Here is a 27,590-nt window from a genome sequence, read left to right as displayed (position 1 = left end):
CAACTTACCAGGAAGAACCTCATAATCTCTGTTGATCAGATTGATTTGGGCCATTTGCTACAAATAAAAATAATCATCTTATTTGATATATATAATAGACATTTTCTTAGTAGTATATAAGGTGGATATAAAAGCATAGAGAACTTTACTACTTTTCAGACCTGTTGTATATAATTTAAGTTTTAAAAGTGTGCTGCCTATGACCTAGGTTTAAGACAACCCACAGCCACCCCTGTTTTAACCAGATTGCTGCCCAGGACCCCTGTTCTGTGGGGACTCTGGCTCTGCCCCCCGCCCCCACGGGGGTTCTGAGTACTCTTCAGAAGGCCATCTGCCTTGTTTCCACAATGTGCCACTTATCTTTGAAACAGCTGCTCCAGAATTCAAATTTCCATCCCCAAGTTGGCATTTCTCTGATCCACTTGTAACCTATGCACTATTCATGTTTGGATTATACTGGATAAGTTTGGAGGTTAAAATTGATTCATGCAAATGGATGACTGAGTCAGCAATAAAAACATGACCTAGAATAATCTCATGGTTTGATATGGCAAAAACATATCTTATAATCTGTTTAACAGCAAACTTGATACTTCCTGAATGTGTCAACCAGAACACACCCTTTTTTGTTAGCAGGGAGAAAAAGGAAAACCATATTTTTCTTCTCGTTCACAATCAAGGAAATTATTAAATGAGAAAATCTGGTTGTCCTCAGTAGCACACTTTCTTAAGCTTTTCTTTTCAGCCTGGATTCTTTTTTCATCTTCTTGTGCAGGGGTTGGAGCAAAGGCACCTCTCATACCTACAATGGTTGCAATAACCTCGTTTCTTATTACAAGTATACCTGCCTGATTCTGACCAGGGATCAAAATAAGCATTGTCAAAAACGGGACAGGTTGACATTATGTGTCCTTCGGTATGACATGCACAGAGGAAGAACACCACTTCTGTGATATTCCTGGCAAAATGCATATACTATCATAAAGAAACCCATCATTCTAACCCAAACTGAGGGAGATTCTACAAAAAAAAAAAAAAAAAAAAATGGTGTGAAATCTTCAAGAACTTTGAAGTCATAAAAGATAAAGAATGGTTGAAGAATACTACAGAGACATCAAAAGTAAATGTGACGCATGATCCTGGATCGAATCCAGAAACAGAAGGGAAAGGAAATTTTTCTGTACCTACCAGAACAATAGGTGAAATTTGAATGAGGTAGGTGGATTCCATGGTGGTACCATACGTCAGCTTCCTTCGTCTGAGGGCTGAACTGTAGTTATGTAGGTAATGTCCTTGTCTTCTAGTAAATACACACTGGCATTTCTAGTGGGACTGAGGCATCATGTCTGCAACTTTTAATTGTTTCGGGAAAATAGATAGATGTGGGTGTTATGGAACCTGGACTGGATTGCCCGAAGGAAGAACCAAGTGGCACCCGGAGATCTTGGAGGATGGGAGGTTTATTTAACGCCGGCGGGCTCAGAGGAGAGTGGTCTCCAAAGGTCTAAGCCCCAAGCACAAACAAAGGGGGCAATTTATACACTTCTACTTCTGCATACTTGGCACTTTTGGCATGTGTGCAAAGCGGGGCAGGGAGAAGGACCCGGATTGGTGTGCACAGGAAGCAGGGCAGGGAGAAGAACCCGGAAGAGCCCCGGGGCAGGGGCTGGGACTCTCTCGCTGGCTCGGTTGGCCATCTTAGGACACAGATTTTGTTTATCTTTTCCCCCCTTTGATGCCCCTTTAAACTTAGAGGGCATCATTTTCATCTTCTACGGGACGAGAGTAAGGAGTAACTGGAGTCTGATTTTAGCAGTTTGAGTAGTGATAAACCTAGTAAGTGCATTAAGAATACAAGGACCAAGTGCTACTATGAGGAGAAGCAATAGGAGGGGGCCAACGAGGGGGGCAAACCAAGGGAAACATTGTGAGAGGGTATCTCACCAAGTTGTCCACTGGAGTGATTCCCACCAGCGATGTACTCGTTCCTGTAATTGGGTCAGAGTTTCTTGGACCACCCCCAACTCATTAGCAAGGAAAAAACATTCCTCCTGTAGGAAAAGGCAGAGCCTCCTTGCACGGCCGTGAGCAAGTTGAGCCCGCACCTGTTTTGGAGGACCACTGAGGCCAGTGAACTGAGTTGGCATTGCAGGCCAGAGCCGACTGAGTGAGGGCGGAAAAGTCCACCGTGAGTTGTTGAGTTAGCCCCTGGTACTGAACCTGAGACATCCCGAAGCCAGTGGCGCCAAGGACAACACCTGATGCAGCCAACAGGCTCACGATAAGAGGGATGGCCATGGGGGAATGTCGGGGGAGGCTAGGAGGTCTCCATATGAGTGGGGCATGGCTCCCGGGGAGGATTGAAAGATCGGGTAAGGTCTGACAAGCTTGCATGATTGATTGTGCGGGGTGATGCAGATGTATACACCTTGATCACAAGCCAGAAAAGTGTTGTTAGGTGCACAGACCCGACTGTGGCCTGTGATGGAAGAGGAAGAGTTTCCATACAGCAGTACCAGAGCCAGAATGGGATAATCTAAGGTCCCCAGTGCCAAGGTAGGAGGTGACACGGTAGCTTGGTTGAGGATGACACGTAGGTATTGGACGGGACTGGGCTTTACACAGATCCAGCAGTCAGACGCTAGGGGTGGATTTGAGTGGTTAAGTGCTTGGTGGGAGGTATTAATCATACCTAACAGTTGCGCTACAGATGCTTGCTGCGTGTGGATGGGGGACCCAGGCATGATCCAGGGCGGGTTATTTTCTGTCTGACTCTGGGGGTTGACTGCAAGGCTTGGGGCAAACACAGACTTAATCATAAACTTGGCCATGGGGTCAGTCCCTATAGAGTGATATTGGCCCAACAGGAGAGGGATTCCTGTGGCCCATGATGTGGCATTGGGTTCTAAGACTGATATACATGTGATTGTTAGAGCAAGAGGATGGAGTGGTGTTGTGTAGCGTTTCGTGACAAGGAAATCTGGATGTCACTGCGCTGTTTGAGGCTCCACCACCCATTGGACCATCGTTCCATTCCCGGACAAGTTGCCACCCATGACTCGCATCCCCAGGCTTGCGAGCAGAACTGAGGACAGGTGTTTGGCTGTTGAGGCATAGGCCCCCCCAGATGTAGATATCTACCAGCCGGTAACCTGAGTGAGGACCATGGTAGCAACACTGTCTATGAGGTTCCCAGGAGGTATCAAGAAGTTGGCATTCATCAAAGTGGAGGTCAACCTTTGGTGGGTGTCCATCCCAGGTGGAAGAAGTCAGTGGGGGTGCTGGTGCAGGACTGAGGGGGATAAGCTGGAAAGTCCATTTACCAGTAACGGTGATATGAGAGTTTGCCCCCCTTGCCTGGCCGGACAAGCTAGAGGCAGTGCAGAGGAACAGCACACCAGGCAGCAGAAGACCAGGAATGACTGAGGCCAGGAAAACCACGGTAAAATGCATGCAGGAGTAGACAACAGAGAGCCAGTATAAGTGTGATCTAAGACCTTAGGTAGAGGGAGTCATCGTGGCTAACCCATCAGCAGATGAAACCCGTGGACAAGTGAGTGCAGTAATATACCCTAGGGACACCCAATACGCAATGACAATAGTAAGTCTCTTGGGGAAAGTCCAGTCAGGAGAGGCAACAGTGTAGAGTCCGACTCCCAAGATGAGGGAAATCATGCCGATGAGAGCCAGGGACCACGGTGAGCAGGTGTCCATCAATTGGTGGGGTCTCGTCAAAGGTGAAGCCAGAGCGGGTTCGTGAAGTCTGGCTGGACTCTCCACTGGTGAGGCTCCTTGTCTGAATGATGAGCTTTCTTCACTCTGGAGTGGTGGACCCACGGAGTGACACCTGAAACCTTGAGGGCAGTAGGGGTGGTTAGAACAACAGTGTGCGGCCCTGTCCACTGCGGTTTCAGGGGGTCTTTCTTCCGATCTTTGACCCAAACTGAGTCCCCTATCTGGAAGGAGTGTACCTGAGACCCTAAAGAGATTGGGGCCCTCTCAATGGTGTACTTTTGTAATTTATTTAGGGTGGCCCCCAGGGCCTGAAACTGCTCCTTTATCCCTTTATCTCCAACCTGATGCAAGTTTCCTGGAAGGCTTTCCAAGCACAGGGGAGGCCGTCCATATATTAATTCGAATGGGGAGAAACCTGATGTCCCGGGCATGCAGTGAGCATGCAGGAGAGGTAGGGGTTACAGATCCGGCCATGGGAGGTTAGTTTCCTGACAAAACTTTAGTAAGGTCTCCTTGAGGTTGCCATTCATCTGCTCTACTTTCCCTGAGCTTTGGGGCCAATAAGCTGTGTGGAGTCTCCAGGTGACGTTGAGAGATTTGGTCAAGACCTGTACAATGTTTGCCACAAATGCGGGTCCACTGTCACTATGGATTGTTAATGGCACCCCAAACTGGGGCACAATCTCCCACAAGAGAACTTTAGCTACTTCCCGGCTTTGCTCCATCCTTGTGGGGAAGGCTTGGACCCACCCAGAGTATGTGCATACTATTACTAGGAGATATCTGAACCCCCTGCTTGGCTGCACATCTGTGAAGTCTACCTCTAGATCTTCAAAGAGGGTTGCTCCCATCCTCTGGACACCTGGCGGGGGCCATGGTGCAGACTGAGAATTATTTTTAGCTCATGTTGTGCATCGTTCACTCATTGCTTGGCATAGTGCCAGCAGCTGACTGATGTAGTAGTGCTTCTTGAGAAGGGCCTCTAATGCAGTTTTCCCCAGATGAGTGAGTTGGTGGTATTCCTTGACTAGATTCCCTCTAGTTGCTGTTGGAACAAAGATGTGCCCATCTGGCATCATCCACCATCCCTTTTCAGTCAGGGTGGCTCCCTCTGCCATGGCCCATTCCTTTTCCTTTTTAGTGTAACCGGGCAGAGGGACTTCTTCCGGGAGTGTCAGGGCCATGGTGAGGGAAGGGGCTCTGTCCATGTCCTCACTGGCTGTGGTCGTGGCTGCCTCATCTGCCAGATGATTTCCTCGTGCTATGGGGTTGTCTCCTTTCTGGTGTCCCTTACAGTGCAGGATCGCTACTTCCTTTGGAAGCCAGATGGCTTAGAGGAGTCTCAGTATCTCCTCTTTGTCCTTGATAGCTTTTCCTGCTGCGGTTAGGAGGCCCCTTTCCTTGTAGATGGCTCCGTGTATATGTACAGTAGCAAAGGTATACTGAGAGTCAGTGTAGATGTTGACTCTCTTACCTTCACCGAGGGTGAGGGCTGGGACCAAGGCATATAGTTTAGCCCATTGTGCTGACCAGCCAGTTGGTAATGCCTTAGCTTCTAGGACTTCAGTGGTTGTGGTTACTGCATAACCCGCTTTCCAGGCACCCTCTTGTAGGTAACTGCTGCCATCGCTGAACAGCATGAGCTCTGGATTCTTTATGGCTTGATCCTGCAGATCTGGACAACTCGAGTAGACTTCATCAGTCACCTTGGAGCAGTATGGTCTGGTTCCCCCTCTTCTGTGGGGAGAAAGGTTGCTGGATTTAATGTCCTTACTGTTTCGAGGGTGACCCACGGGTTTTTGCAGAGGAGCCCTTGGTATTGTGCCAGCCAAGAGTTGGAAAGGAAGCAGTGTCCCTGTGCATTCATGAGGGACACAACTGCATGAGGGAGCTTGACGTTAAGTTCTTGCCCCAGGGTAAGTTTGTCCACCTCCTTGATGAGTAGGACTGTGGCCACCAGCGCCCTGAGGCACAGTGGCCATCCCGCTGCCACGGGGTCCAGCTTCTTTGACAGGTAAGCAACTGGCCATTGCCAGGGTCCAACAGTCTGGGTGAGTGCCCCGAGAGCTATTTTTTCCTTTTCATGCACAAAGAGATTGAAGGGTTTCTCTACATCTGGTAGGCCCAGGGCTGGAGCCTGCCCCAGGGCGATCTTTATCTCTGTGAAGGTGGCTTCTGCTTCCTCAGTCCAGGCATGGGGTTCTCGATCTGGTCCCCCTAAGACATCATAGAGAGGTCTTGCTACTGCCGAGAACCCAGGGATCCAGATGCGGCAGAATCCTGCAGCCCCCAGGAATTCTCATAGGCCCCTTTTTGTCTGGGGCTGTGGCAGGGAGATAATGACCCTTTTCCTCTCCGGCCCTAGTTCTCTTTTCCCTTGGGTGAGGAGGAAACCAAGGTATCGGACCTGTTGGCAGATTTGTGCCTTCTTCCATGAGGCTTGTTATCCTGAGTCTGACAGAAGCTGTAGGAGGGCCTTTGTGCCTTTTGTGCAGTCTTCTTGTGTGTCACTGGCGAGGAGGAGGTCATCCACATACTGGAGGAGGGTGCACCATGTGGTGTCTCTTGGGAAGCTGGCGAGATCTGCAGCCAGCGCTCCCCAAAGAGGGTTGGTGAGTGTTTAAACCCCTGCGGGAGGCGCATCCAAGTCAGTTGCATATGGCGTGTGTATCAAGTTTAGACCATTCAAAGGCAAATAGTGGCTGGCTCTGGGGAGTTAAGAGGAGGCAGAAGAAGGCATCCTTCAAATCTAGGCAAGTGAACCATCTGGCCGACCTGGGGATTTGGCCAAGGAGGATGTATGGATTCAGGACCACTGGGTGCAGAGAGATGATCACCTTGTTGATGGCCCGCAGGTCTTGAACTGGTCGGTATCCCCCTCCTGGCTTCTTGTTTGGCAGGAGTGGGGTATTCCAGGCCGACCGGCACTCGACTAGAATACCTGCTTCTTTGAGTTTGGTCAGATGTTCTTGGATGCCAATCTTAGCCTCTTGTGGAAGCGAGTATTGCCTTTGCCTCTGAGGTTGGGCTCCTGGGATCAGTTCAACAATGATAGGGGCCCGATTCCGGGCTCATCCAGGTAGGTTGTTTTCAGCCCATACTGAAGGGAAGACGAGTCTGAACTCCAGCGGGCAGCTCGGTTGGGCCTGGACACAGAATAGCCTCCATTCTTCTTCCCTTGGCGTGGTAATTGCTAGAATTAGAGACTTCATCTCCTCTTGCCTTGGGTTCAATCAGAGGCTACTGTGTCCAGTGGGCTCAAAGGTTATCTTGAGCCCTAAGCTTGGAGAGTATGTCTCAGCCCAGGAGAGGGATGGGGCAATCAGGCAGATAAAGGAGCTCGTGTGGGACCTCATGGCTCCCGAGTTCCCACTGGCAGGCCTGGCAAAAGGGCTGTTGTATTGCCCGTGTCCCAGTGGCCCTGAGGATGGTCGCAGTCCTTTTGCTGAAAGGTGCCACTGGGGAGGTGACAACAGAGTGCTTGGCCCCAGTATCAACCATAAAAGTCACTGGTTGGCCCCCCACCTTCATTTTGACCATGGGCTCATGGGGGCCAAGGAGGAAAGAGCCCGGTCCCCCTCAGTCTGAGTCCATTCCCGCAAGGCCTATGAGGTCCTCCTCTCGGGGTTCTTCCTTGTAGCAGCTGAGCTTTTGAGCCTTTCCCCGGTTGGGACATTCATTTTTCCAACGCCTTTTCTCTCTATAGTAGGCACATTGATCCCTTGCCAAGGGGGTTCTGGGTTCCCCCCTTTCGGTGGTTGGGGTCTCCCCATTTTTGTGTTGTCCTTTTCTTTCAGGGTGGCGGCAAGCAGGCTGACTTTCTTTTTTACCATCCCATCTTCATCGTGCCTCTCGGGTTCCCGCATCTCTCGTTTCTCGTACCAGCATTTGGAGGGCACAGGCTGCAGCCCAGCTGCTGGTCCTGGAGAAGGTGGCTCTTTTGGGTCTGGGGGCGCTGGTGGATCCTCTGGTCCTGGAGACATCGATGAAACCAATGGCAGCGGAGTGTCTGGAGCTGAAGGGCCAGGTGTAGGTGGTCTTGGGGGTATGTACGGTGGGAGCAGGGTCAGTTCATCCTCAGGATCTCCGGCTAAGATGTGTGGAGACGGGCTTTTGCTGATTTTCTTTAGGTCGCTTGGATGAGATGATTAAGGCTCTGGCCTGTCCCTGCCCATTGCAAGCGAATCGCACCTAGTGGGGACGGGTCTGAGCAATTCCTAGCCAGGAGTCAATGTACGGAAACTGGTCAGGGTGTCCTGGTTCTCCTGTTATGACTCGCCATACCCGACGAATCATTGGAACATCCAATGTCCCTTCTGAAGGCCACCCAACATCAAAGGTGGGCCATTCCAATTCACATAGGGTTCTCAACTTGCCGGGGTTCATCCTGACTCCATAGTCTCCCAAAACCCCTTCTTGAAATTTCTGATCATGGTCTCTAGAACCGTAGGTTTACTCTGTCCTGACCCCATGGTGATGTCCCCGTGTGTTGTGGTGCAGAGATAGACAAAGAGGGGGTGCCTCCTGAGATGAGGAGACCAATCAGATGCCCGTCTGTCCGTGTCCTGAAGGAGCTTAGGTGAGGCTTAGCCGTAGGGGTCTCAGCATTGTGACTTAATGATCAGAATCTATTCCGATGCCGCTCTAGACTGTATGCTGTTCACCACGGAATCACAGAAAGGCCCACACAACTCCGTAGGCTTCTGGGGACCTTAAGGGTGCCCGCCCGTGGAGTCACAGAATCAGTCCACTTAAGCAAGCCAGGTCGGACTGCACATTCATTCTCACATTCACTCCAGAAGTTATTACATTCCCTCTCTGGGAATCCCTACCTGTGAGACCTCTAAGAGGTCTCTGGGAGGTGACCAGGCTCCCCTTCCACCTCAGTGGGGGTGGGCCTGTCTGGGTCCTGGGACCCCAGGCCTTTCCAGAATCCAACGTCGGGACCAGGTCGTCACCTGCCAAGTCTCCTTGAGTCTGGTGCGAACAGCGGTGTGGGGCAGGCCCGAGGCGACCGGGGTGGGAGACTGCCGAAAATTAGGCAGGGCGCGCCTTCTCCATTATGATCCCTCATTCCATCACCGCCCCGCCATTGCCCCCAAACCGGTGGCAACAATGGGCCAGCGTGATTGGGTTTCCCGGTCAGGGAACCAAATGTTACAGAACCTGGACTGGATCACCCGATGGAAGAACCAAGTGGCACTCGGAGATCTTGGAGGATAGGAGGCTTATTTAATGGTGGCGGGCTCAGAGGAGAGTGGTCTCCAAAGATCTGAGCACCGAGCACAAACAAAGGGGGCAATTTATACACTTCTACTTCTGCACACTTGGCGCTTTTGGTGCGTGTGCAAAGCAGGGCAAGGGGAAGGACCTGGATTGGTGCGTGCGGGAAGCAGAGCAGGGAGAAGAACCCAGAAGAGCCCTGGGGCAAGGACTGGGACTCTCTCGCTGGCTCGGTTGGCTATCTTAGGATGCAGATTTTCTTTATCATGGGGGAGAGGTAGAAAGATGATAGATGATAGACGGATAGAAGATGGATGAATAGATAGATGATAGATGATAGATATAGAAAGAATGATAGATACATAGGTGATAATAAAGCAAAAGTGGCAAAATGTTACCACTTTGGAAACCTGGATAAAAAGTATATGGCTTTGGGGTACCTTGCTGGCTCCATCGGTTGAGCATGAGACTCTTGATCTTAGGGTTGTAAGTTCGAGCCCCATGTTGGGTGTAGAGATTACTCAAAAATAAAATCTTAAAAGGTATATGGCTTCATATTATTCTTTCAACTTTTGAAATTATTTCAAAATAAAAAGCAAAAAAAAAGAGAAATATTAAAGAGTATTGTAAAGCAAGAGTCATAGGTTACTTACCATTACTCTTAAAGTGAGAATGTTCACGATCACCATAAAACAAATGGCAAATATCTGTATCTATGTTATTCTATATAAGATATAGATAGAGAGCATTTATCTATCTCTATCTATCTATCATATATATGTAGATGTTTGTGATTTGCCTGGGATCTGGCAGACCTGCTGAATCAGAACACGGGGATGCTTCTAACAGCTCCAGGGGTGATGGCGGCTCACAGCCAGCATGGCGCATCACCCTTTAAGCAAGTCTTGCCAGTTCTGGGAGGTCTTGCATAGGTCTGGGAAGGAAGAAATTCGGCTTCCTGTCTTCTCTCGAATGCTGTTTCACTCACTAAGGTGTAAAACCTGAAAATGAATGACTCAGCAGAGCTTCCCAAACTATGTTCCTCAAAATACTCAAGTGTTCTATGAAAACAAAAACAAAACCCCATCTGGTCCTTGGATTGAAGAAGTCTATATCATGCTTCCTACCCTAGCTCCTTCCTGGACAGTTATTTATTTTAAGTAGGTTTTGTTTTGTTTTTTTGTTTTGTTTTGTTTGAAGTATAGTTGACAAACTTCCAGGACATTTACAATATGCATTTTAAATGTTTTACAAATGACTGCATTTTGTGTACTTTGATATTTTGCAGACATTTTTGGCCATGGAAGGCTTTCCCTCCCATTTAACACCAATCCCATGACATCCGGTGACACCTGTGTTTCTCCTGGTTTACTTCTTCCCCAAGGCTGTGTGAGCCATTCGGGAGGCTGAAGGGAACCACCTAAAGGTAACTGGACTTCAGGACATTTGTTGTTCTCACAACTCTGCCTTTTAGCCTGTGTGCATTTTATCCACAGGGTGACTTACCTCATGCGACTCATGTGATTTCAAGATCTCGTGAGTGGCAACTGGTCTCACGCTCCTCCCTTCACTGCCAGGCGAAGAACAGATTGTAGTCGCCCGGCTCAGATGACCCCGGATCCATCACCAGATCTCGGGAAATCAGCCAGGGCTCACCCCTGTGGCTGGGAGGGTCCGACTCCTACCTGGGGGCCACATGAAGGAGAGGTGGACAGGGTGGATGTTGGGTGGGGGGTATCAGAAGGTTCTCCACAAAGTGGAATTTCAACATCAGAGAGCTGAGGGCATTGTGCCCCACTCAGGTAAACCTCTCCTTACCCCGAGCATCCCAGATGATCAGCAGCTTCTCAGGCAGCTCTATACCTTAGGTCAGGCTGTCCCGGGGGTGGGGAAGAAGGGGTGCCCGTGTGTAGTCCCCCCGCTCCGCAGGCTGCAGGGTGGAGGCCAGGGGCAGAGATAGGCCCACCCAGGTGCTGCTTCCTGAGCGAAGGATAAGCGTAACAGTGTACGGAGTTGCCTCGTGCATTTTTCTTGCCTTTATTTATTCCCGTTCTTTCCCACAATTGAATTTTTCTCTTTCTTTGGCGCCACCCAGATTTCCACAAGCCCTGGCCCCTAGGAGCACAACTTTTCAGGACACTCCTGAAAAGACTACTGAATGCAGATTGCTCTCCAGTTCCCCTCTGCATGTTGAATTCCAAAGGTTATTTCCTTTAAGCCTTAATCTCAACTTTTGCCTCATAATTTTGAAGCAAAATCCTTCTCGAGACAGGTCCTCACCAAGTGCTAAGAACTGAACAATGTGTCATTATTACACTGGCTGGCAGTAATTTCCAAAGAACATGGGTGAATTCAAGCATCTGTAAGTAACTTAACGTGGGTCAGCCAGGCTGCCGCTAAGAATGCTCCAATGTGAGGCTACCATTGGAGCTTTAGTTAAGCGAGGGCACACAAGGAACAGAAATTAACACAGGTCAAGCTTTCCTTCTTTTCTTGTGACACAATTAATGTCACAAGTACAGTGCTTTCACACACCTCTAGCTGGCTTTGAATGTGTGCCATCCCTCATTCATCACCCAAAGATGAGAGACAAGAAAGTGCCCAGTGCCTGAGCCACAACAGATGTTCAGCTAGGTGTTCTTTCTCCCCTTTCTTCCTCCTGTCTCTTCCTTCCCCCAGAACACTGTCCCAGAAGAAGAGATCCAAGAACTCACTGAAAATTAATGTAACAAGTTACTCCTACAGGTTGCTCTCCTTTTGCCCTTCTGGAAATCATCAGCCCCTTATAATTAGGTCACTGCCTAATTCATTTGATAAATGACTATGTGGTAAGGTATGTCACACACACACATACACACACACATTTTTAATGTGAGATCCTCGACACCTCAATTCAAAATAGTGGTAAGAGCTGAGAATCCCAGGCTTTCTCCTCAGCACCAAGTGCTTGCTCCTCTCTTAAATCATCCTTAGAGGTGAATTGGCTTGGAGAGTTTTTAGGGTCACTTTGTACAAGTGACCCTGTACAGCCTACAGTTTGTCAAATATCTGCCTCAGAGAAGACTCAGAGCCTCACAATTCTGAGAGTCTCTTGAGGCTCAAAATTCTGCAAGGCCGCCTCCGATGTGTGAGACTCCTCCGGTCCCAGACTTCCTTCTGCATTTACCAGTTCAGCAGAGGTAAACCACAGGATCAGAGAGTCTCAGGGTCAGATCCTCAATGTGCTATTTTCTATTCTAAGCTACAAATTCTCTGCTGAGTGGTAATCCAGCTTTCTCTGAAACATCTCCAGGAAGGAGCTACTCTCTATTTCTCAAGAAGGTCCATTTTGCTTTCAGAGAGTACTAATTGTTTGAAAGTATTCCTTAGATCTGGTTAAAGCCTACCTTTCTGTCGTTTCCACCTCCTTCTACCTTCTGAAAGAATTTTTTTTAAATGCCCAGGGTTTCTCTGCAGTAGCTTATACCCAGAGCCTGCCATTTCCTATAAAGGAATCTTATGCTCGAGCAGGCGGGCCTGCCCTCTCCACCATGCCCAGCCGAGGGAAGCAACATACTTCCTGGTACCTAAATGGCCATGTTCTGTGTGGCGCCGCCATTCTGGTCTACCTATGGGCTGATCCTTGGCCTATGGTAAGCCCCTCACAAGTGTTTGTCTTGCTAGGGATGATGATGATTTAATTCATCAATGAAATTGTTTCTCTCAAGCATTTGGACTAGAAAAATGGGGAGAGGTCAGTCAGATGGTAACATCAGCAAAGCAGAGACAAAACAAACATCACCAATTCCTGTTAGTGATGAAGCACCAGAATCAGAGTTCTGCTGCTGGGGGTATGGTACGACAGGTTACCTGTAATTGTGATGGACTCTAACAATACGGTTCATATCCTGCACTAGACCTTAAGTACTAGGCTCAGGTAGGCCCAGCTAGATCGTAATTCCTCTCTTTCCCAACAAACTTGACTATGATTCTTCCTGGGTTGCCATATTGCCCGGCACTGTAATTGAGATTCTTGCCTTCTGTATTTTCACATAGAGTCTTCTAAAAATGTCTGCATAACCTAAAATAAACCAAATGAATCTCTAAGCCTTGAACCCACAGAATTTAACTAAAAGTTCTCACATCTTCCAAATCTTCTCTCCTCCAAGATAAAGACCTCTGAACCTTTAAGCCATCATTATGGAATGGCTTCCAATCTCTTCCACTTCTCAGCCTCTCTCTGCCCCATCTCCCCTCTCTGAATTTCTCAGTCCCTCTTCCTTGTGATAGCCAGCATCACAAATGAAGCAGATCAAATGGCAGCCCATCCTAAGTGTGTCCTGTATGTCTCCAGCATAAGCAGAATACTTGTATGAAATCAAATGTCCATCTTCTTTCCATTTTTGGAATGATCAGTGGAAAGATTTCCCTACTTGATCAGCCCCATCAATCGTATGGTACATAGAGAATGAAACCCAAGGATTGTTACAACCAAACTGGTGAACTGAATTAAAATGGATGATTATCTGCATGCTCTTAAAGGGAGTATGGTGTGGAGTCTTCTATTCATCTCCTGACTACCCCTTTTCACTGGATGAGATTATCGAAAGTATTGGCTCTCATTTCAATTTACTTAGGTAGTATTGGGAAAGGAAGTTAAAAAAAAAATCTGAACTCCAGATAATGTGTTTAAATTGATTATCTGAAAAAAAAAAGTATGTGTTCTTACATGTATCCACTTTTTTGGCTGCAAGTAATAGAAAACCTAATAATTACATAAACTATAGGACATTCTTTCCTGGGGTATCTAAAACTGGGTTTGGGGTCTGTCAACTCCACCCCGTTCCCTGCCCAGTACTCAAGATTAGAATCTGTAATTCTTCCTCCAGAATTTTGCTTGACATTTTCACATAACTATGTTTAAGACTGCAAGTCCTGAAAATCTTGAGCCACCAGAAGACGTCCCCTTCCATCTCATTAGTCAGGAAAGAGACACTTGGGCCAGTCTGAGCTCTAAGGGAAGCAAGGAAGTGAGTTTCTGGCAAAGGGAAGAGGAATTGTCATGACCAGGCAAGGCATCTGGCTTCAGCACACTTAGAATGCTTAAAATGAGAGTTTTATTTTATTACGGAAATTAATACGTCATTATTAAAGGAAGTCTGGAAAACTGAAGAAAAAACATTTCCTAAGGCCTCCACCCAAAGTCTTCTCTCAATGCACGATGTACTACTGTTTTAATCGTATGGTACTTAGAGAATGATTTGACTTTCTTTGTTTTTTTTTTTTTTTTCATTTAACATACGATTATTTTAAAGCTTGATGGTTTTTGAAATACATTTACTGTCTTGAACGAAAATACCAAGTAAAGGAGGCAGCAGAGAACGGGGCGGGGGGTGGGGGCCTGCCTCAGGAGCCAAGAGGGCTGGCCACGGCCTGGGTCCTGGCACACATTCATCCTGCGTTTCCGTTTCCTCAAGAGAAAGAGCCGTTTCCTCAGTTCTACCATTTCCGAGTCCATGGGATCGTGAGAGCTGTGCTCTGAGACACACAAGCCACGCTGTTCAGACACCGATTTGACGGAGCAGCGACCCGCCACATAGACAAGCAGACAGGGGGACTGGAAGGTGCTGTCCTGGGCATGGGACGTGCCGTATGTAATAACAGAACATAGAATACATGATAAATGACCATCACAGAGTACCAGATCTTCCTGTTTTTGAACAGAACCCAAAAACCTGGATTTTCATGTGAACTTGTTTCATTTTTAAATGTCGGTACCTAATTCAAAATACCACAGAGGCTGAGCAAAACAGGTCTGCCCGGAGCCGACTGGCAACTCCAGCAACACCAGCAGCCAACCTGACCAATGCCAGATTCAAGGACATAGACAGGGGCGTTCTGAGGACCTGCTTCTAAGACATTTTGGCTCTACAGCCACTAGGTTATTGCCATAAGTCTAAGACATCAAATGCTTATTTTAATGGTGAATAAATATAGTCTAGGATTTTATCGCCTCTGGTTTCTTCCATCGGCAGGATAAGGACTTCCCATTGCTTCTTCCCAAATCCCCTGAGCTTACAGGTGCTCTCTTGAATATGTGCTGTATTGGAAACAACGAGTCAGGACCCTCCTCGGCCACAACTCCTTTCATATTTATCTTTCATGATCCCACCTGGTCCAAAATCCCCATCCTGCATCTTTTTGCCTGACTCCCGCGGTTTATGGAGAAACTGGAAAGGAAAATGATGAAAGTCTTAAACAGGTGTTCCCTGGAGTAAAAACCGCCACCTTAAGCAGTTTGTTCTCTTCAATGCCCCTAATGTTGGGTCTTTAATCTCTCCTTTTCAGAGAAAGAATGATCAACATTGGGGTGACAGGGAGCCCCTGCGCTTAGCAGTTCCGACTCTCACTCGTTGAAAGCAGGCAGAAAGGGGATTTAACGACTTTGAACTTTTTACGTGATTTTTGCCTTTGGCACAGTTGTTATTAAATGAGTTCTAAAAAGGCAACAGTCCCCTACAAGAACATCAGGTTTCTAAATGATTCATCTTCTCACAGACCTTGATATTCAATCCAGGTGTAGGACTAAACAGTATAGCCCTCAGGGTCTATCCGTGGGGCTTGGAAAGGCTTCAGTGAAATTCTATAGCAAAGGGCCCAGGCGCTTCCCCTGACTTTGTCTTTGTTCTACTAACTTTTTATCTCTGAAAAGCAAAGGGATTTCCTTTGGGGATTAAGCAGAGGAAACAACCTAAGGTGGTGATAGTGTTTCATTAGGATTATGAGATGCAAAGGTATCCTGGAGTTAACTGAGCAAGAAGCCCTTTACCCCAGTCTTGGTCCTCCCTCTTACCCAGCGGAGAGCGCCACAGCCCCTGCCCATCTGGAACTGTCCTTTCTCCGGGCCACAGGAAGATCCTGGGCAAACACAGAGGTGTCTCATCCCAAAGTAATGACATGCTGCCTTTTTTTCTCCCTTTGTATCTTTCAAAAGGTTTTACAGGTATCCTTTTGTTAACACAAAATCATTTTGTAATAGATATTTAAAAATCAGTAAGTGCCATTCTCATCCTGCCAGGTCATGTTTTTGAGTCACTGAAAGGAACAGAGGTTAGAACAAGGCAGATGATTAATTTTCTTAATGATACATTTGTACCAAGAATGTGACAAAAGAGAAATTACTCTTAAAAAATACCCTTCCTGCTCACAGAAGGCCAACGTGCTGCTGTCCTAGCCACACTTTTTATGCCAAACCAGGAGTCTGCAGAAGGATTGGAGTATGCCAAGAAAAAGATTTGTGTCAAAGCCTGACCTACCCATCTCCTGTCAACACAAGGCTAGATAAAAAGTACACACACGCTGCTACTTGAGAGCCACGAAAAAAATCTTGAAATAAGCAATTACATAAATCACATTCCTATTACATTTGTTTCTCTGATTTTTCCACTCCGATTAGTGGCTGACATTTACTTTAAAACTGTGAATGGTAACCCGAAGGACCAAATTCTAAGTTAGCTGCGTTTTTATTATTTTTGAACTAAAACGTTTTCTTCTCCTTTTGGTTAATGATTGACTTTAAAATTTTCCAAGGGCAAACTATTCCCAACATTTTTTATGTGAACTTTGTTATATATTCCTTTCACTTTATCACGATCGCTTCTTACAATTTTGGGAAGATCCTTGGCTCATGCTTTCATTGTTTCAGTGGTATGCCATCTAATTTGACAGGTTGCATTTCTATTTGCACTACATTTTTGGGTTTGTTCACTGGCCCAAATATTATTGAGGAGTTTAAGTTTCCTTTTTCATGTGTTCTGTGTGATTGAGCATTTTATTTGGTTATTTCTAATTTTATGATTTGCTCTCTGGATATACGGAATACAGTGTTGTAACTGCCTTTATATCATGTAGTCCAGAACATGGTCAAATTTTGTTTTAAAAATACACTTGGACAAAAAAGAAAATTTGCTTATATTTCCATATAGTTCTTTGTACACATGTTAAGTCTACCTTATTAGTTTTGTGGATTAATAAAATTCTACTTCTGAGCTGTTGATATTCCCAATTATTTATGTTTGCATCTCTGCCAATTTTTTCCTCTCATTCACTTTTTGCTTTATAAATTTAGAAATTTTAGATGAGTGAGCTATTTCTCCTACTGCTTTTGTTGTGAAATCCCCTTTATTAGGAGAAGAATCTCAAAGCAGAGGCTTTATTTTTTATTAGGAACATGTTTGAGATTTGGCCCCAAAGAAAAGGCAACTTTTGTACTTTGCAAAGAAAAAAAGTAGTTGTGCACACCCTCTCTACCCCCATTAACCTCTGCCTCTTGGCAAACCACTGACCTATTTCTCCAGGGACCCCAAGCTGCCATTGTGTTAGCTGACCAAGAGTCACAGCTGGGGCTTATGGAGGACAACCTGGCAATTACGCTGTGTTTCTAGATTCAACGTACATTCATAAATCCTCTGGGGCATGAAGTCTAAAACCTCATGACTTGCTAAGGTGAAAACATTGTACGAGCCATAGTGGAATATGAAGCATACAATGTATTGAAGATATAATTCCACTTAAATACCTATTATAGACCCATCCTTACTTATTACTGAATTTACTCATGAGTTGAACATGATTATTTGTCAATAACCTCCAAGTATTTAAATCATTCCTTTCTCTCAGCAGCCAAATATTTCTACCCAGGGCTAGAGGGCTTATCTTTCAATCCTCTTTGGGGGGGGGGATGAGCAGAATTGATCTTGGGAACAACAGACCAAGTTTGCTCCTCATGTGAATGAAATGTTCAGTGAGGCTCTGGACTGCTTTGTCTTTAAAGAAAAGGTAGAAAGCAAATACGGCTTGTTCTCCAAATGTCAAAGGGCACAAAGAGTATGAACTCCCGGGAAGTCTTTGCCTCACTGGCACTTCCTTGGTTTGCATTCCAGACCCTTCTCCCACTTCTCATTTCTGCTCTGCCTCTACTTAGGATAATTATGGCATTTGTATGCTCAGGCTGAATTCCTCTGAAGTTGCTCAGAGGCTAGCTTTTGGCCTGAACCTTGAGGTTTTATGTGTATGGAAGGCTTTCTTTTACATATTTATTTATTCCTTTAGTTGTACTTTCAATAATAAAAACATTAATTTTGGATTAAGTATCATGCTTTCATTCATTAGCACTTAATACCTGTATCCTTCCCACAGTTACAGTTGAAATCATATTGTTTGGAAATGCAGTCCAGGGAAACAAAATGAGTAATAAATAGCAATAATATCTACCATTTATTCAGCATTTAATTCTGTGACAGCAATTGTGCTAATCATTTCACAAACATAATTCAATTATATTTTTACCCTTTATAGGTAAGGAAAACTAAGCTTTGTGAGTACCTTTCCTAAAGGTCACACTGCTAGAGAAAAGCAAAGCCAGAACATACACCCGGGTCTTTCTGGCTTCAGAGACTGTGCATGTGGGGCGCCTGGGTGGCTCAGCCAGTTAAGCATCTGCCTTCGGCTCAGGTCATGATTTTAGGTTCCTGGGATCCAACCTAGCATCAAGCTCCCTACTCAGCAGGCAGTCTGCTTCTCCCTCTCCTCTGGGCAGAATTGCAATTGTATTGCCATCTATGTTGGACCAGAGACTTGCAGGGAAGGAATGGAAGTGAATGATTTCATCCTGGGTGGTCTGGGAGGGCACCTTTGAAAAGGCAACCTGTAGGGGCGCCTGGCTGGCTCAGTCTGTGGAGCATGTGACTCTTGATCGTGGGGTCATGGGGTTGAGCCCCCTGATGGGTGTGGAGATTGCTTAAGAATACATTTTTTAAGAGATTTTATTTATCTGAAAGAGAAAGTGAGCGAGCACACAACCGGGGGGGGGGGGGGGGGAGCGGCAGAGGGAGAGGGAGAAGCAGGCTCCCCGGTGAGCAGGGAGCCAGACGTGGGGTCCCAGGACCCTGGGATCATGACCTGAGCCGAAGGCAGACGCTTAACCGACTGAGCCACCCAGGCGCCCCAAGAGTAGAATCTTTTAAAAAAAAAAAGATGTCTTTGAAAAGGCAGGCTGTGACCAGGGCTGGAATGTTAGGAGGGCTGGGGACAGAGAGTTCCAGGCGGAGGGAATGGCAAGTACAAAAGCCCTCAGGCGGGAGCTATTTTGCTTCTTCAAAGGAAGGCGAAGAGGCGACTAAGGCCTATGGCCAGAGGGCAATGAGTGAGGGCGACCCAAGGCAGCGGGGAGAGGTCCACCAGGAGGGGGTAGGGGTCCCATTACTACTGTCAAGGCTTGAGCTTCTAGGCTGCTGAGTGCCATGGGAGGCCCTGGAAGGTTTGGAGAAGAGCCACCCGCGTAAACTCGCTTTTCAGTGAGCCTACTGGCCTACTATGCCAGGCCGGCAGGCGGGCCAGCAGGGAGGCAAACGTCGTGGTCAGGAAGGGACGATGGCGGCTTGGGCCCGAGCAGGTGACCAAGATAGTGGAAGCGATCGCATGTTTCCTCCACTCTGACAAAATCTGCTGGAGGAATGGAATGTGAGGTGTGAGAGAAAGGAGGTGAGCCTAACTCTGAGGTCATCAGCCTGAGCATCTGCCGGGAGAGTTGCCCCTCACCGAGACCCACCTGGAGACCCAGGAGGGGAGCTGGCGGGTGGCACTGGAGAGGGGAGCAGAGCTCGGTTTCGGACATATTCAGAGACGCCTACTAGTCTTCCGAGTGGAGCTGTTGATGAGGCAGTTGACTATGCAGGTTAGGACAGATGAGAGGCTGGAAAGCAGAGGAAGACCAAAGAGAATCCGCAAAAGCTTAAAAAAAGAGGGGGGAGGGATTATAAAATGACCCTCTTGAAAAAGTTTTGAGGCATTTTAATTTCTATCACCACTGTTTTTAGATGCCTTATAAAGGTTTGTGATGCCTATAAAAACGTGGCAACACCATGTTGTAAGAAGTGGCTATAGCTCCGTCATCAGTCTCTAGAGCGTGCACCATAGGCAGGCAAGCAGATCTACAGCACCTGCGAGCTTCTTAAGAGATGCAGATGATGGGCCCCGCCCGACCCGGTGACCCGGTGATCCTACAAACGGGTAAGGCCCAGGAAACTTGGACAAATGCCCCAGGAGATTGTTATGCACAATGAAAGGTGACTGAGCTGGATAGGAAGTTTAGTATTTCAAGGTTTTAACCACTTAAAAAGAAAGGAACAACTCTTTAAAAGGTAAAATGTTTTTATTGTTTGAAGCTTAAGAAATGGTAAACAAAAATCAGTATGACATTTCATATCTTAGTCTTTTGAATGAGGTTATAAAAATACGATGCCACTTAGTCTTTACAAAACTTTTGGAAAATGTCTAGAAGTTCACACTTATTATAATATAAAAAGGCACTTAAAACACACAGTGAGGTGATTTAAAAAAAAAAACCATATGATTGAAATTGCTTGGGAAAAATTTATAAACACAGACTCCTACATAAACAGCACTTGACTTTTTCTTCTTTTTCAAAACATAGATAGCATTTTCCCCATGTTACCTACAGACAGCATAAATACAGACTGCCCTCTCCCACCTCCTGGTTTAGGTTAACAGAAAAGCAAGCAAAAATTAATTTGTTTTTCTTCAATTTAATCTCATTTTTTTTAGATAAAACAAAATTCTTAATTTGTAACCAAATCACCCTGAGCATCTTTTGGAATGCCAGGCTCATTTTTATTTTGTTTTAAATCACAATTCGTTAAAAAAAAAAATAGGAAGACAATGATGTGAATATTATATGTACTTATTACTCAGCCACCCAAATCACCCTAAGCAAAAACTTTTCTGAAGCATGTGGACATACATGTGTGTGTGTATTTGTAAATATCACTGTTGCATCATTCAAGCATCAGAGCATACTGAAACCCCACTAGCGCCATCTTTGTAACCTGGGGTCATAGGTCTGGACACAACCCAAATCCTTCCACGCGCCCATCAACGAGAGCAAAGACGTGCACTTCATGCGTTTCTAGCTCTTCATTTTCTTTCAGGCTGGGCAAAGGATAAGACATGTTCACCATAAATTAAGTAAAAACCCACTGCCCTGTGTCACGTATATAAGTGTATTCTTGCTGTGGAAATTCTGTGCTTTGGGAATTTTATAAGATCATCATTTCAGGACATTGTTAAGAAAGAATAATTTTTTTTTTTTTTGAGCTGACAGAAACATGAGTCAGACCACTAATTTATTCTCTGCATACAGGATGCAGTTTTAGAGGTTAACTGCATTACTTCACCCCAAGGGTGTTGTTCACGAAAGAAACACATCCATGGCTTTAAGGAATCACCTGAATGTGATCAGCTGAAATGATTTAACAATGAAATTCGATTTGGTTACTTTCCTGGCAGGATTTGGACTATAAACAAAAACTGGCATTTACAATAATATGGGGGAAAATACAGAGCCACTTGAATACTTATCACTTTATTACTGCAATTATAAATGGTAATGATTTGAATTAGTCCTTGACATTGATTTGTGTGTTTAAATTAGTCGTTAATTATGCCTTTTCTGCTTTTTGTTCTGTTGTTCACCCTTTTAAGAAATGCCATGATAGTGAGTACATGGTTGTGTTGTGTGAAGTATCTTGGACTACCTTCCTGAGCACATGTACATGTGGTCATTTATCAAGCCTCTGCTCATATTTTTCTATTTAACTTTTCTGTTGGATAACATTGAAAAGCCTTTGCTGATTTTCAAGGCAGTCTTTCAGCTTATCCTCTGTCAAAGTCAGTCGCTGCTCCAAGATTGAAACAGTCTGCAAAAGGAGGACAAAATAATCAATACCTAGTGACCTGGAGGTGAGGACGACGGTCATCTCTGCATCGGAGATCCTTTCAGGAACTGGAATGTCCACCCCGCTGCTGGGAAGGGGCTCCTAAATCTGCCCCAGAACGTGTTCTGCTTCTGGGCCCTTCCACTGGCAAAAAGTGCATGAAGCAATTTAAGGAAAAGATAAAAACTGATGCCTTTGGAGAGAAAAGAGTAAAAGATGAGGCCTCTGTAGACCATTCTTGTCTGGTCTCCTGAAGCACCAAAGCCAGGGGGGAGGCCACAGGTGGCCTGTGCGCAGCCCCGCAGGCTACACGGCGGGGTGTGCGTGGCGGTGGAGGGATGGGGGCGGGAGCCACAAGCCCAGCCCAAGGCCTGCTTATATGTCACCACTCGTCACTCTGCCACAACCAATCCATGATGGACCCCATCTATACCGGCTGGATCCCTCGTTTACTTTAAATTGTTAGAATAACCGGCATCAGTTCTCACACCTTGAAAATGACTGCATCTCCCAGGGTTGTTAGGAAGACCGACTGAAGTAAGGCACATAAAATGCTTACACGGGTGCCTGGTACATAGGACTTGATGAATCTTAGCTCTTTTAACTCCTGTGGCTAAAAAATGAGCAAATGACCCCCCCGCCCCCACACACACAAATGGCTACTTCTACATTTGGCAAATCTAATTTGATATTGACTATTTCATCTTCAATCTTTTAGATTTCTTTTAAACGTTTTATTTTAAAATAAAATGGACTCAGGGCGCCTGGGTGGCTCAGTTGGTTAAGCGACTGCCTTCGGCTCAGGTCATGATCCTGGAGTCCCGGGATCGAGTCCCACATCGGGCTCCCTGCTCGGCAGGGAGTCTGCTTCTCCCTCTGACCCTCTTCCCTCTCGTGCTCTCTATCTCTCATTCTCTCTCTCTCAAATAAATAAATAAAATCTTTAAAAAAAAAAATAAAATAATAAAATAAAATAAAATGGACTCAGGAAGCTACACAAAAAAACATGTCCCTGAATGAATCCTCATGAGAAAAATACCCTGATAACGAGCACCCAGGTCCAGAAGTATTACTTCGCCAGCCACTCCAGTGTTCTTTCCATGGGCCTCTCAGAATCCCCACTCCTGCCCTCCCCCCGACAAGAGCCACTCTCCTGACCATTATAGTCATTGCTTTCTTATGTTCTTTATGGTTTTATCATTCAGGTGTACATTCCTAGACACTGTAATTTTGTCTTACCCATTTTCAAAGTTTGAGATGCCATTTAAAGTTCCTTTTAATCTACAGCTTCTCATCCTCACCCACTTTTTTTTTTTTTTTAAACAATTTGTCTGTTGACAGACTCAGGCCATTTAGAATAGAGTTTGTCTGCAGAGCTTCCACCATTCTGAATTTTAAGGATAGTGTGCTAAGGGTGCAGGTCAGTCTGTTCTGTTCTCTATATTTTCTATAAATTGGCAGCTGGATTCAAAGGCTAGATTAGACTCAGATTAGATCTGCAAGACTATGGATCTAATAAGACCTATAGTTAAGACTATAGGTAGTGTTCTATTTCATAAGAAGGCATGTTAATAAGGTTTGATCATTTCTTTTCTCATAATGTTGGACCTGCTCAATGCCTAGATCTATTCATTCTTGAGCATTGTAAATGGTATTTAAAAAAATTATTAGCTGGAATAATTTATAAATAAGAGACACTTTCCTCATCTACTACTTGGTTATCCAGTGGTAGAGTTCATACAGAAAAGGCAGGATAAATGCTTGATTATTTTAGTCAACAAGTTTCAAGATAATGAACTGATTCCCTATCGTCCTCTGAAAGTAAACAATTTTTAAAAATATCATTATTTAATAGCTTTTGCTTTCATATTCCATACTACAGATTACGGCTAATTAAAAATGATGCTGATGGGGCGCCTGGGTGGCTCAGTCATTAAGCGTCTGCCTTCAGCTCGGGTTGTGATCCCAGGGTCCTGGGATGGAGTCCCCGCATCGGGCTCCCTGCTCAGCGGGAAGCCTGCTTCTCCCTCTCCCACTCCCCCTGCTTGTGTTCCCTCTCTCGCTGTGTCTCGCTCTGTCAAATGAATAAATAAAATCTTAAAAAAAAATGCTGATAAAATTTTCTACCATTTCTTGTACCTATGTGGGCCAAGCATTATGCTATATATTTTACATACATTATCACAATTCCACATGCTAAAGCTGTTGATATGTATATTAGCAACACCTTTAACGCTGGTTAATTCCATTTATCTATAGTTCAGTGCAGATGAGTTATAAAGACTGTGAGTGAGTTAGGAGATGCTCAGTCATCTGTAATTAAAGTGAATCAGAACCTGTTTATTTTACTTGCTACTTGCCCACAGATTCACTGTTTCTATTTTCCAAGTGTGTTGTGCTTGCTTTAACTTCTTTATTTATAAAAGAAAGCCAGCCTTTCAAAATTAAAAATCATAGAGACATTCAGTAAATCTTAAATGATTCATTTAACCTTGAATCAGGTAAGAAGAAGGAAAGATGGGTCATGAGGCTGAAAGAATAGAGAATGGAAAGATTCACTTGGGAGAGGCTCTAAGAAGGACCTGACATTGAATATGACAGTGGAGGTGAAGAAGTTGTGGCAATATGGGAAATAAGCCAACCAAAACTAAATTTGGCATGAGGCCGAAAGGGAAGCTGCCATTAAAGGGAAGAAATGTATGATAAATACAGGGAAGGTCACCTCCAGTACAATACTGCAAAGTGAAAGTTAGTGATTTTAATATGATTTTCATTGAACAAATCTTGTGATGACTCCAAGTACTCACATGGCTCTTTCCCACAATCTGTCAGGACCCCAAATCCACATATGTGGCCCTTGCTTCTAAAGGCCCTGAGATGTGATCTATAGGTTTTTAGTATTCATTTAATTACTGGCTCTAAACCCTGGCTGTGAAACAGAATCATATGGGGTACTTCAAAAGACAGATGTCAGGGCCTTACCCCAGCCCAGTCGCAATGGATTGTCTGGAGATGAGAACTGGCCATCTGCATATGTATGCTTTATAATTGCCCAGGTGACTACAATGTACAGCCAGTGTTGAGAACAGAATGAGACGATTTCCACGCAAGAGCTATTTCAACTTGAAACATGTATTCTGGAAAAGTAATTGCCATCTCTCTAGCTCACATGGTAGCCTCTCTTTGTGTATAACTTGTAGCAAGGTCTGCTCTGACAAATACAGATCAGAGCAACAATAAGGCTTCTTCAAAGGAAACACTGAATCAGCAGGGCTGGAGGAGAAACCTTTGATGTATCCATTTCAACACACCACCTTCCTTTAAATGACACCTATATCTTCTGACCAAGAGTTGGAAGACCTTTAGTATATAAAGATCCACAGTATACCTTCTTTGCAAAGGTAAAAAGGCATCAAAGGATGAGGTAATATTCTAAAACAGGTATGCAAAAGCCATCCCCTCCAGAAGCGCACAGCATCAACGTAATTAGCTTTGGAACGAGGAAAGTTATATCTTGGACAATGAGAAGTTCTTCACAGTGAAGAACCATAAACATTGTCAAAATTTCATTCTAACCAGAAATTGTTAATCATTTTTCTTATGGCCCCAAATATTTCTTTGATAATGTCCTAATCTGAACACAATACATCAAAAATCTTCAGGTAAAACCTTACCGAGCAGAATCCTATACATTTATAGCATGGGGCACCACGCTATTCTTCCCAGTCTCCGCTGTGCCTTCTGGCCTCCAGATGGCAGACAGAGCACAAGGGTAGCTGTGTGTGTGTGTGTGTGTGTGTGTGTGTGTGTGTGTGTGTGTAAATGCACACATGCATGTGTACACTTGGGCTCTGATCTTACCTCTACAAGATCTTACTATAGCAGCTCCGCAGAGCATGCCTTGCTATATTGCTTGCCACCTTGAGCTAGCCTTTCTAAGAAATTTCCCCACGGCTCTGCTAGGTCTGCGACCTGCTGTAAGCAGCACTGTTCTGTATAACCTACCCCTAAGTACAAAGCACGCTAGCCCACCTGGGTCAGAACATTGAGTTGTTCCATAATATGCTCTAAAGCGTCAGTCACAGCAAGTGGTATGCTTCTTTGGCTCTCAGAAGGGAAGTCACTCATGTCTTCTGTTTTCTTTTTCAAGGATGTTGGTGAACATTCCGATGACAATAAAGAAGGGTTCAAGAAATATCTGCTGATCTCTTCGCTCTTGTCTGCCAAGGTTCTAACAGTGGTGGTATCTGTTGTCTTTGACATCACAGAAAAGATAGGAACAGTTACATTTTCCAAACCTCAACATGATATAAAGTTTTTAATATTCTTCCTCTAAATACCCAGCTTACGTTTAATTGTTTATCCTCAACTACAGTTTATAAAAATTACAATTGCAGGGAGAAAATAAAGCTAACAACGAATAGATAAAATTCACAATTTTCCTTGATTTTTTACATGAAATACACTTTGTATGTATCTGTCTGCTAGATGAGGTGTTCTACCACTAAAAGGACTGTTTAGATGCAGTCTAATTCTTAAGCAAAAACAAATACCACATCAAGATGACTATTATTTTTTAAAAAAATGGAAAACAACAAGTGTGGGTGAGGACGTGGAGGAACTGGAGCCCTGGTGCATTGCTGGGGGGATATCAAATGGTGCAGCTGCTATAGGAAACTCCACAAAAAGTTAAACACAGAATAAACCACATGACATAGCAATTCCACTCCTAGGTAGATGTCCAAATGAATTTAGAGCAGAAACTTGAACAGATACTTGTACGCCATTGTTCACAGCAGCTTTACTCACAATAGTCAAAAGGCGGAAACAACACAAATATCTACCAACAGATAACCGTAGAAACAAAATGTGGTACATAGATACAATAGAGGATTGTTTAGCCACAAAAATGACTGGAATTCTGATATATGCTACAACATGATGAACCCTGAAAATACTACGCTAAATGAAATAAGCCAGACACAAAGGAAAATAGTGCATGAGTCTACTAATATGAGGTATGCAGAATAGGCAAATTCACAAAGACAGAAACAGTAGAGATCACTATGGGCTGGAAGGAGGGAGAGTTTGATGGGTACAGAGTTTCTGTTTGGAATGGTGAAAAAGTTCTCAAAATAGTGGTGGTGATTACGTAACACTGTGAATACTTATTGTCAGTAAACTATACACTTAAAAGTGGTTAAAATGGTAAATTTTATGTTATGTATATTTTATCACAATAAAATAAAAAACAAAAAACCCTCCAAACATACGGTAATGAGCAATCTGAAAATAAAATTTAAAAAACAACTCTATTTGCAATGACACCAAAAAGAATGAAATACTTAGGACAAAAGTGCAAGGCTTGTTCACTGAAAACTGCAAACATGCAAAGATCTAAATAAATGGAAAGGCATCCACACCCATGTTCATGGACCAGAACAGTTAATACTGTTAAGATGGAAATACTCCCCAAATTGATATGTACAGATTCAATACAATTCCTATCAAAATCCTAAATGCCTTATTTGCAGAAATTGACAAACTGATCTTAAAATTCATAAGGAAATGCAAGGAACCCAGAATAGCCAAAATAATACTGAAGAATAAACTTAGAGGACTCACACTTCCCAATTTCAAAATTCAGTACAAAACTACAGTAGTCAAGACAGTATGGCAATGGGTATAAAGACAAACATATAGATCAATGGAACAGAACTGAGAACCCAGAAATACGCCCTTCCACTTATGGTCAGTTTTTTTTTTTTTACAAGGTTGCCAAGACAATTTAATGGGGAAAGAATAGTGTTTTCCACAAATGGTGCTGGAAAAACTAGATGTCTAAATCCAAAAGTATGG

At 44.8% G+C, this 27,590-nt stretch overlaps 1 protein-coding gene and 1 long non-coding RNA gene across 5 annotated transcripts in view; one reads left to right on the top strand and one right to left on the bottom strand.

Annotated features, from left to right (window-relative positions):
• The first annotated feature begins 794 nt into the window (after window positions 1-794).
• LOC113922001 lies at window positions 795-26,143 on the top strand. The gene is made up of 3 exons (XR_003519878.2): window positions 795-1,215; window positions 10,247-10,384; window positions 25,882-26,143. It is a non-coding gene; the product is annotated as an uncharacterized LOC113922001 (long non-coding RNA).
• Window positions 20,144-27,590, bottom strand: part of POC1B (POC1 centriolar protein B) — a 96,194-nt gene continuing 88,747 nt past the window's right edge. For all 4 annotated transcript variants that reach the window (XM_027593637.2, XM_027593638.2, XM_027593640.2 and 1 more), the window contains 2 exons: window positions 25,764-25,985; window positions 20,144-21,713 (listed from right to left, as the gene is read on the bottom strand). In XM_027593637.2, coding sequence (XP_027449438.1) covers window positions 21,609-21,713; window positions 25,764-25,985 — 327 coding nt within the window. In that variant the 3' untranslated portion in view covers window positions 20,144-21,608. The remainder of the gene's footprint in view (window positions 21,714-25,763; window positions 25,986-27,590) is intronic.

Source organism: Zalophus californianus, chromosome 9, assembly GCF_009762305.2.
Source record: "Zalophus californianus isolate mZalCal1 chromosome 9, mZalCal1.pri.v2, whole genome shotgun sequence".
NCBI lineage: Eukaryota > Metazoa > Chordata > Mammalia > Carnivora > Otariidae > Zalophus > Zalophus californianus.
The sequence above is the reverse complement of the archived record's forward strand: the minus strand, read 5'-3'. Positions and strand labels throughout refer to the sequence as shown.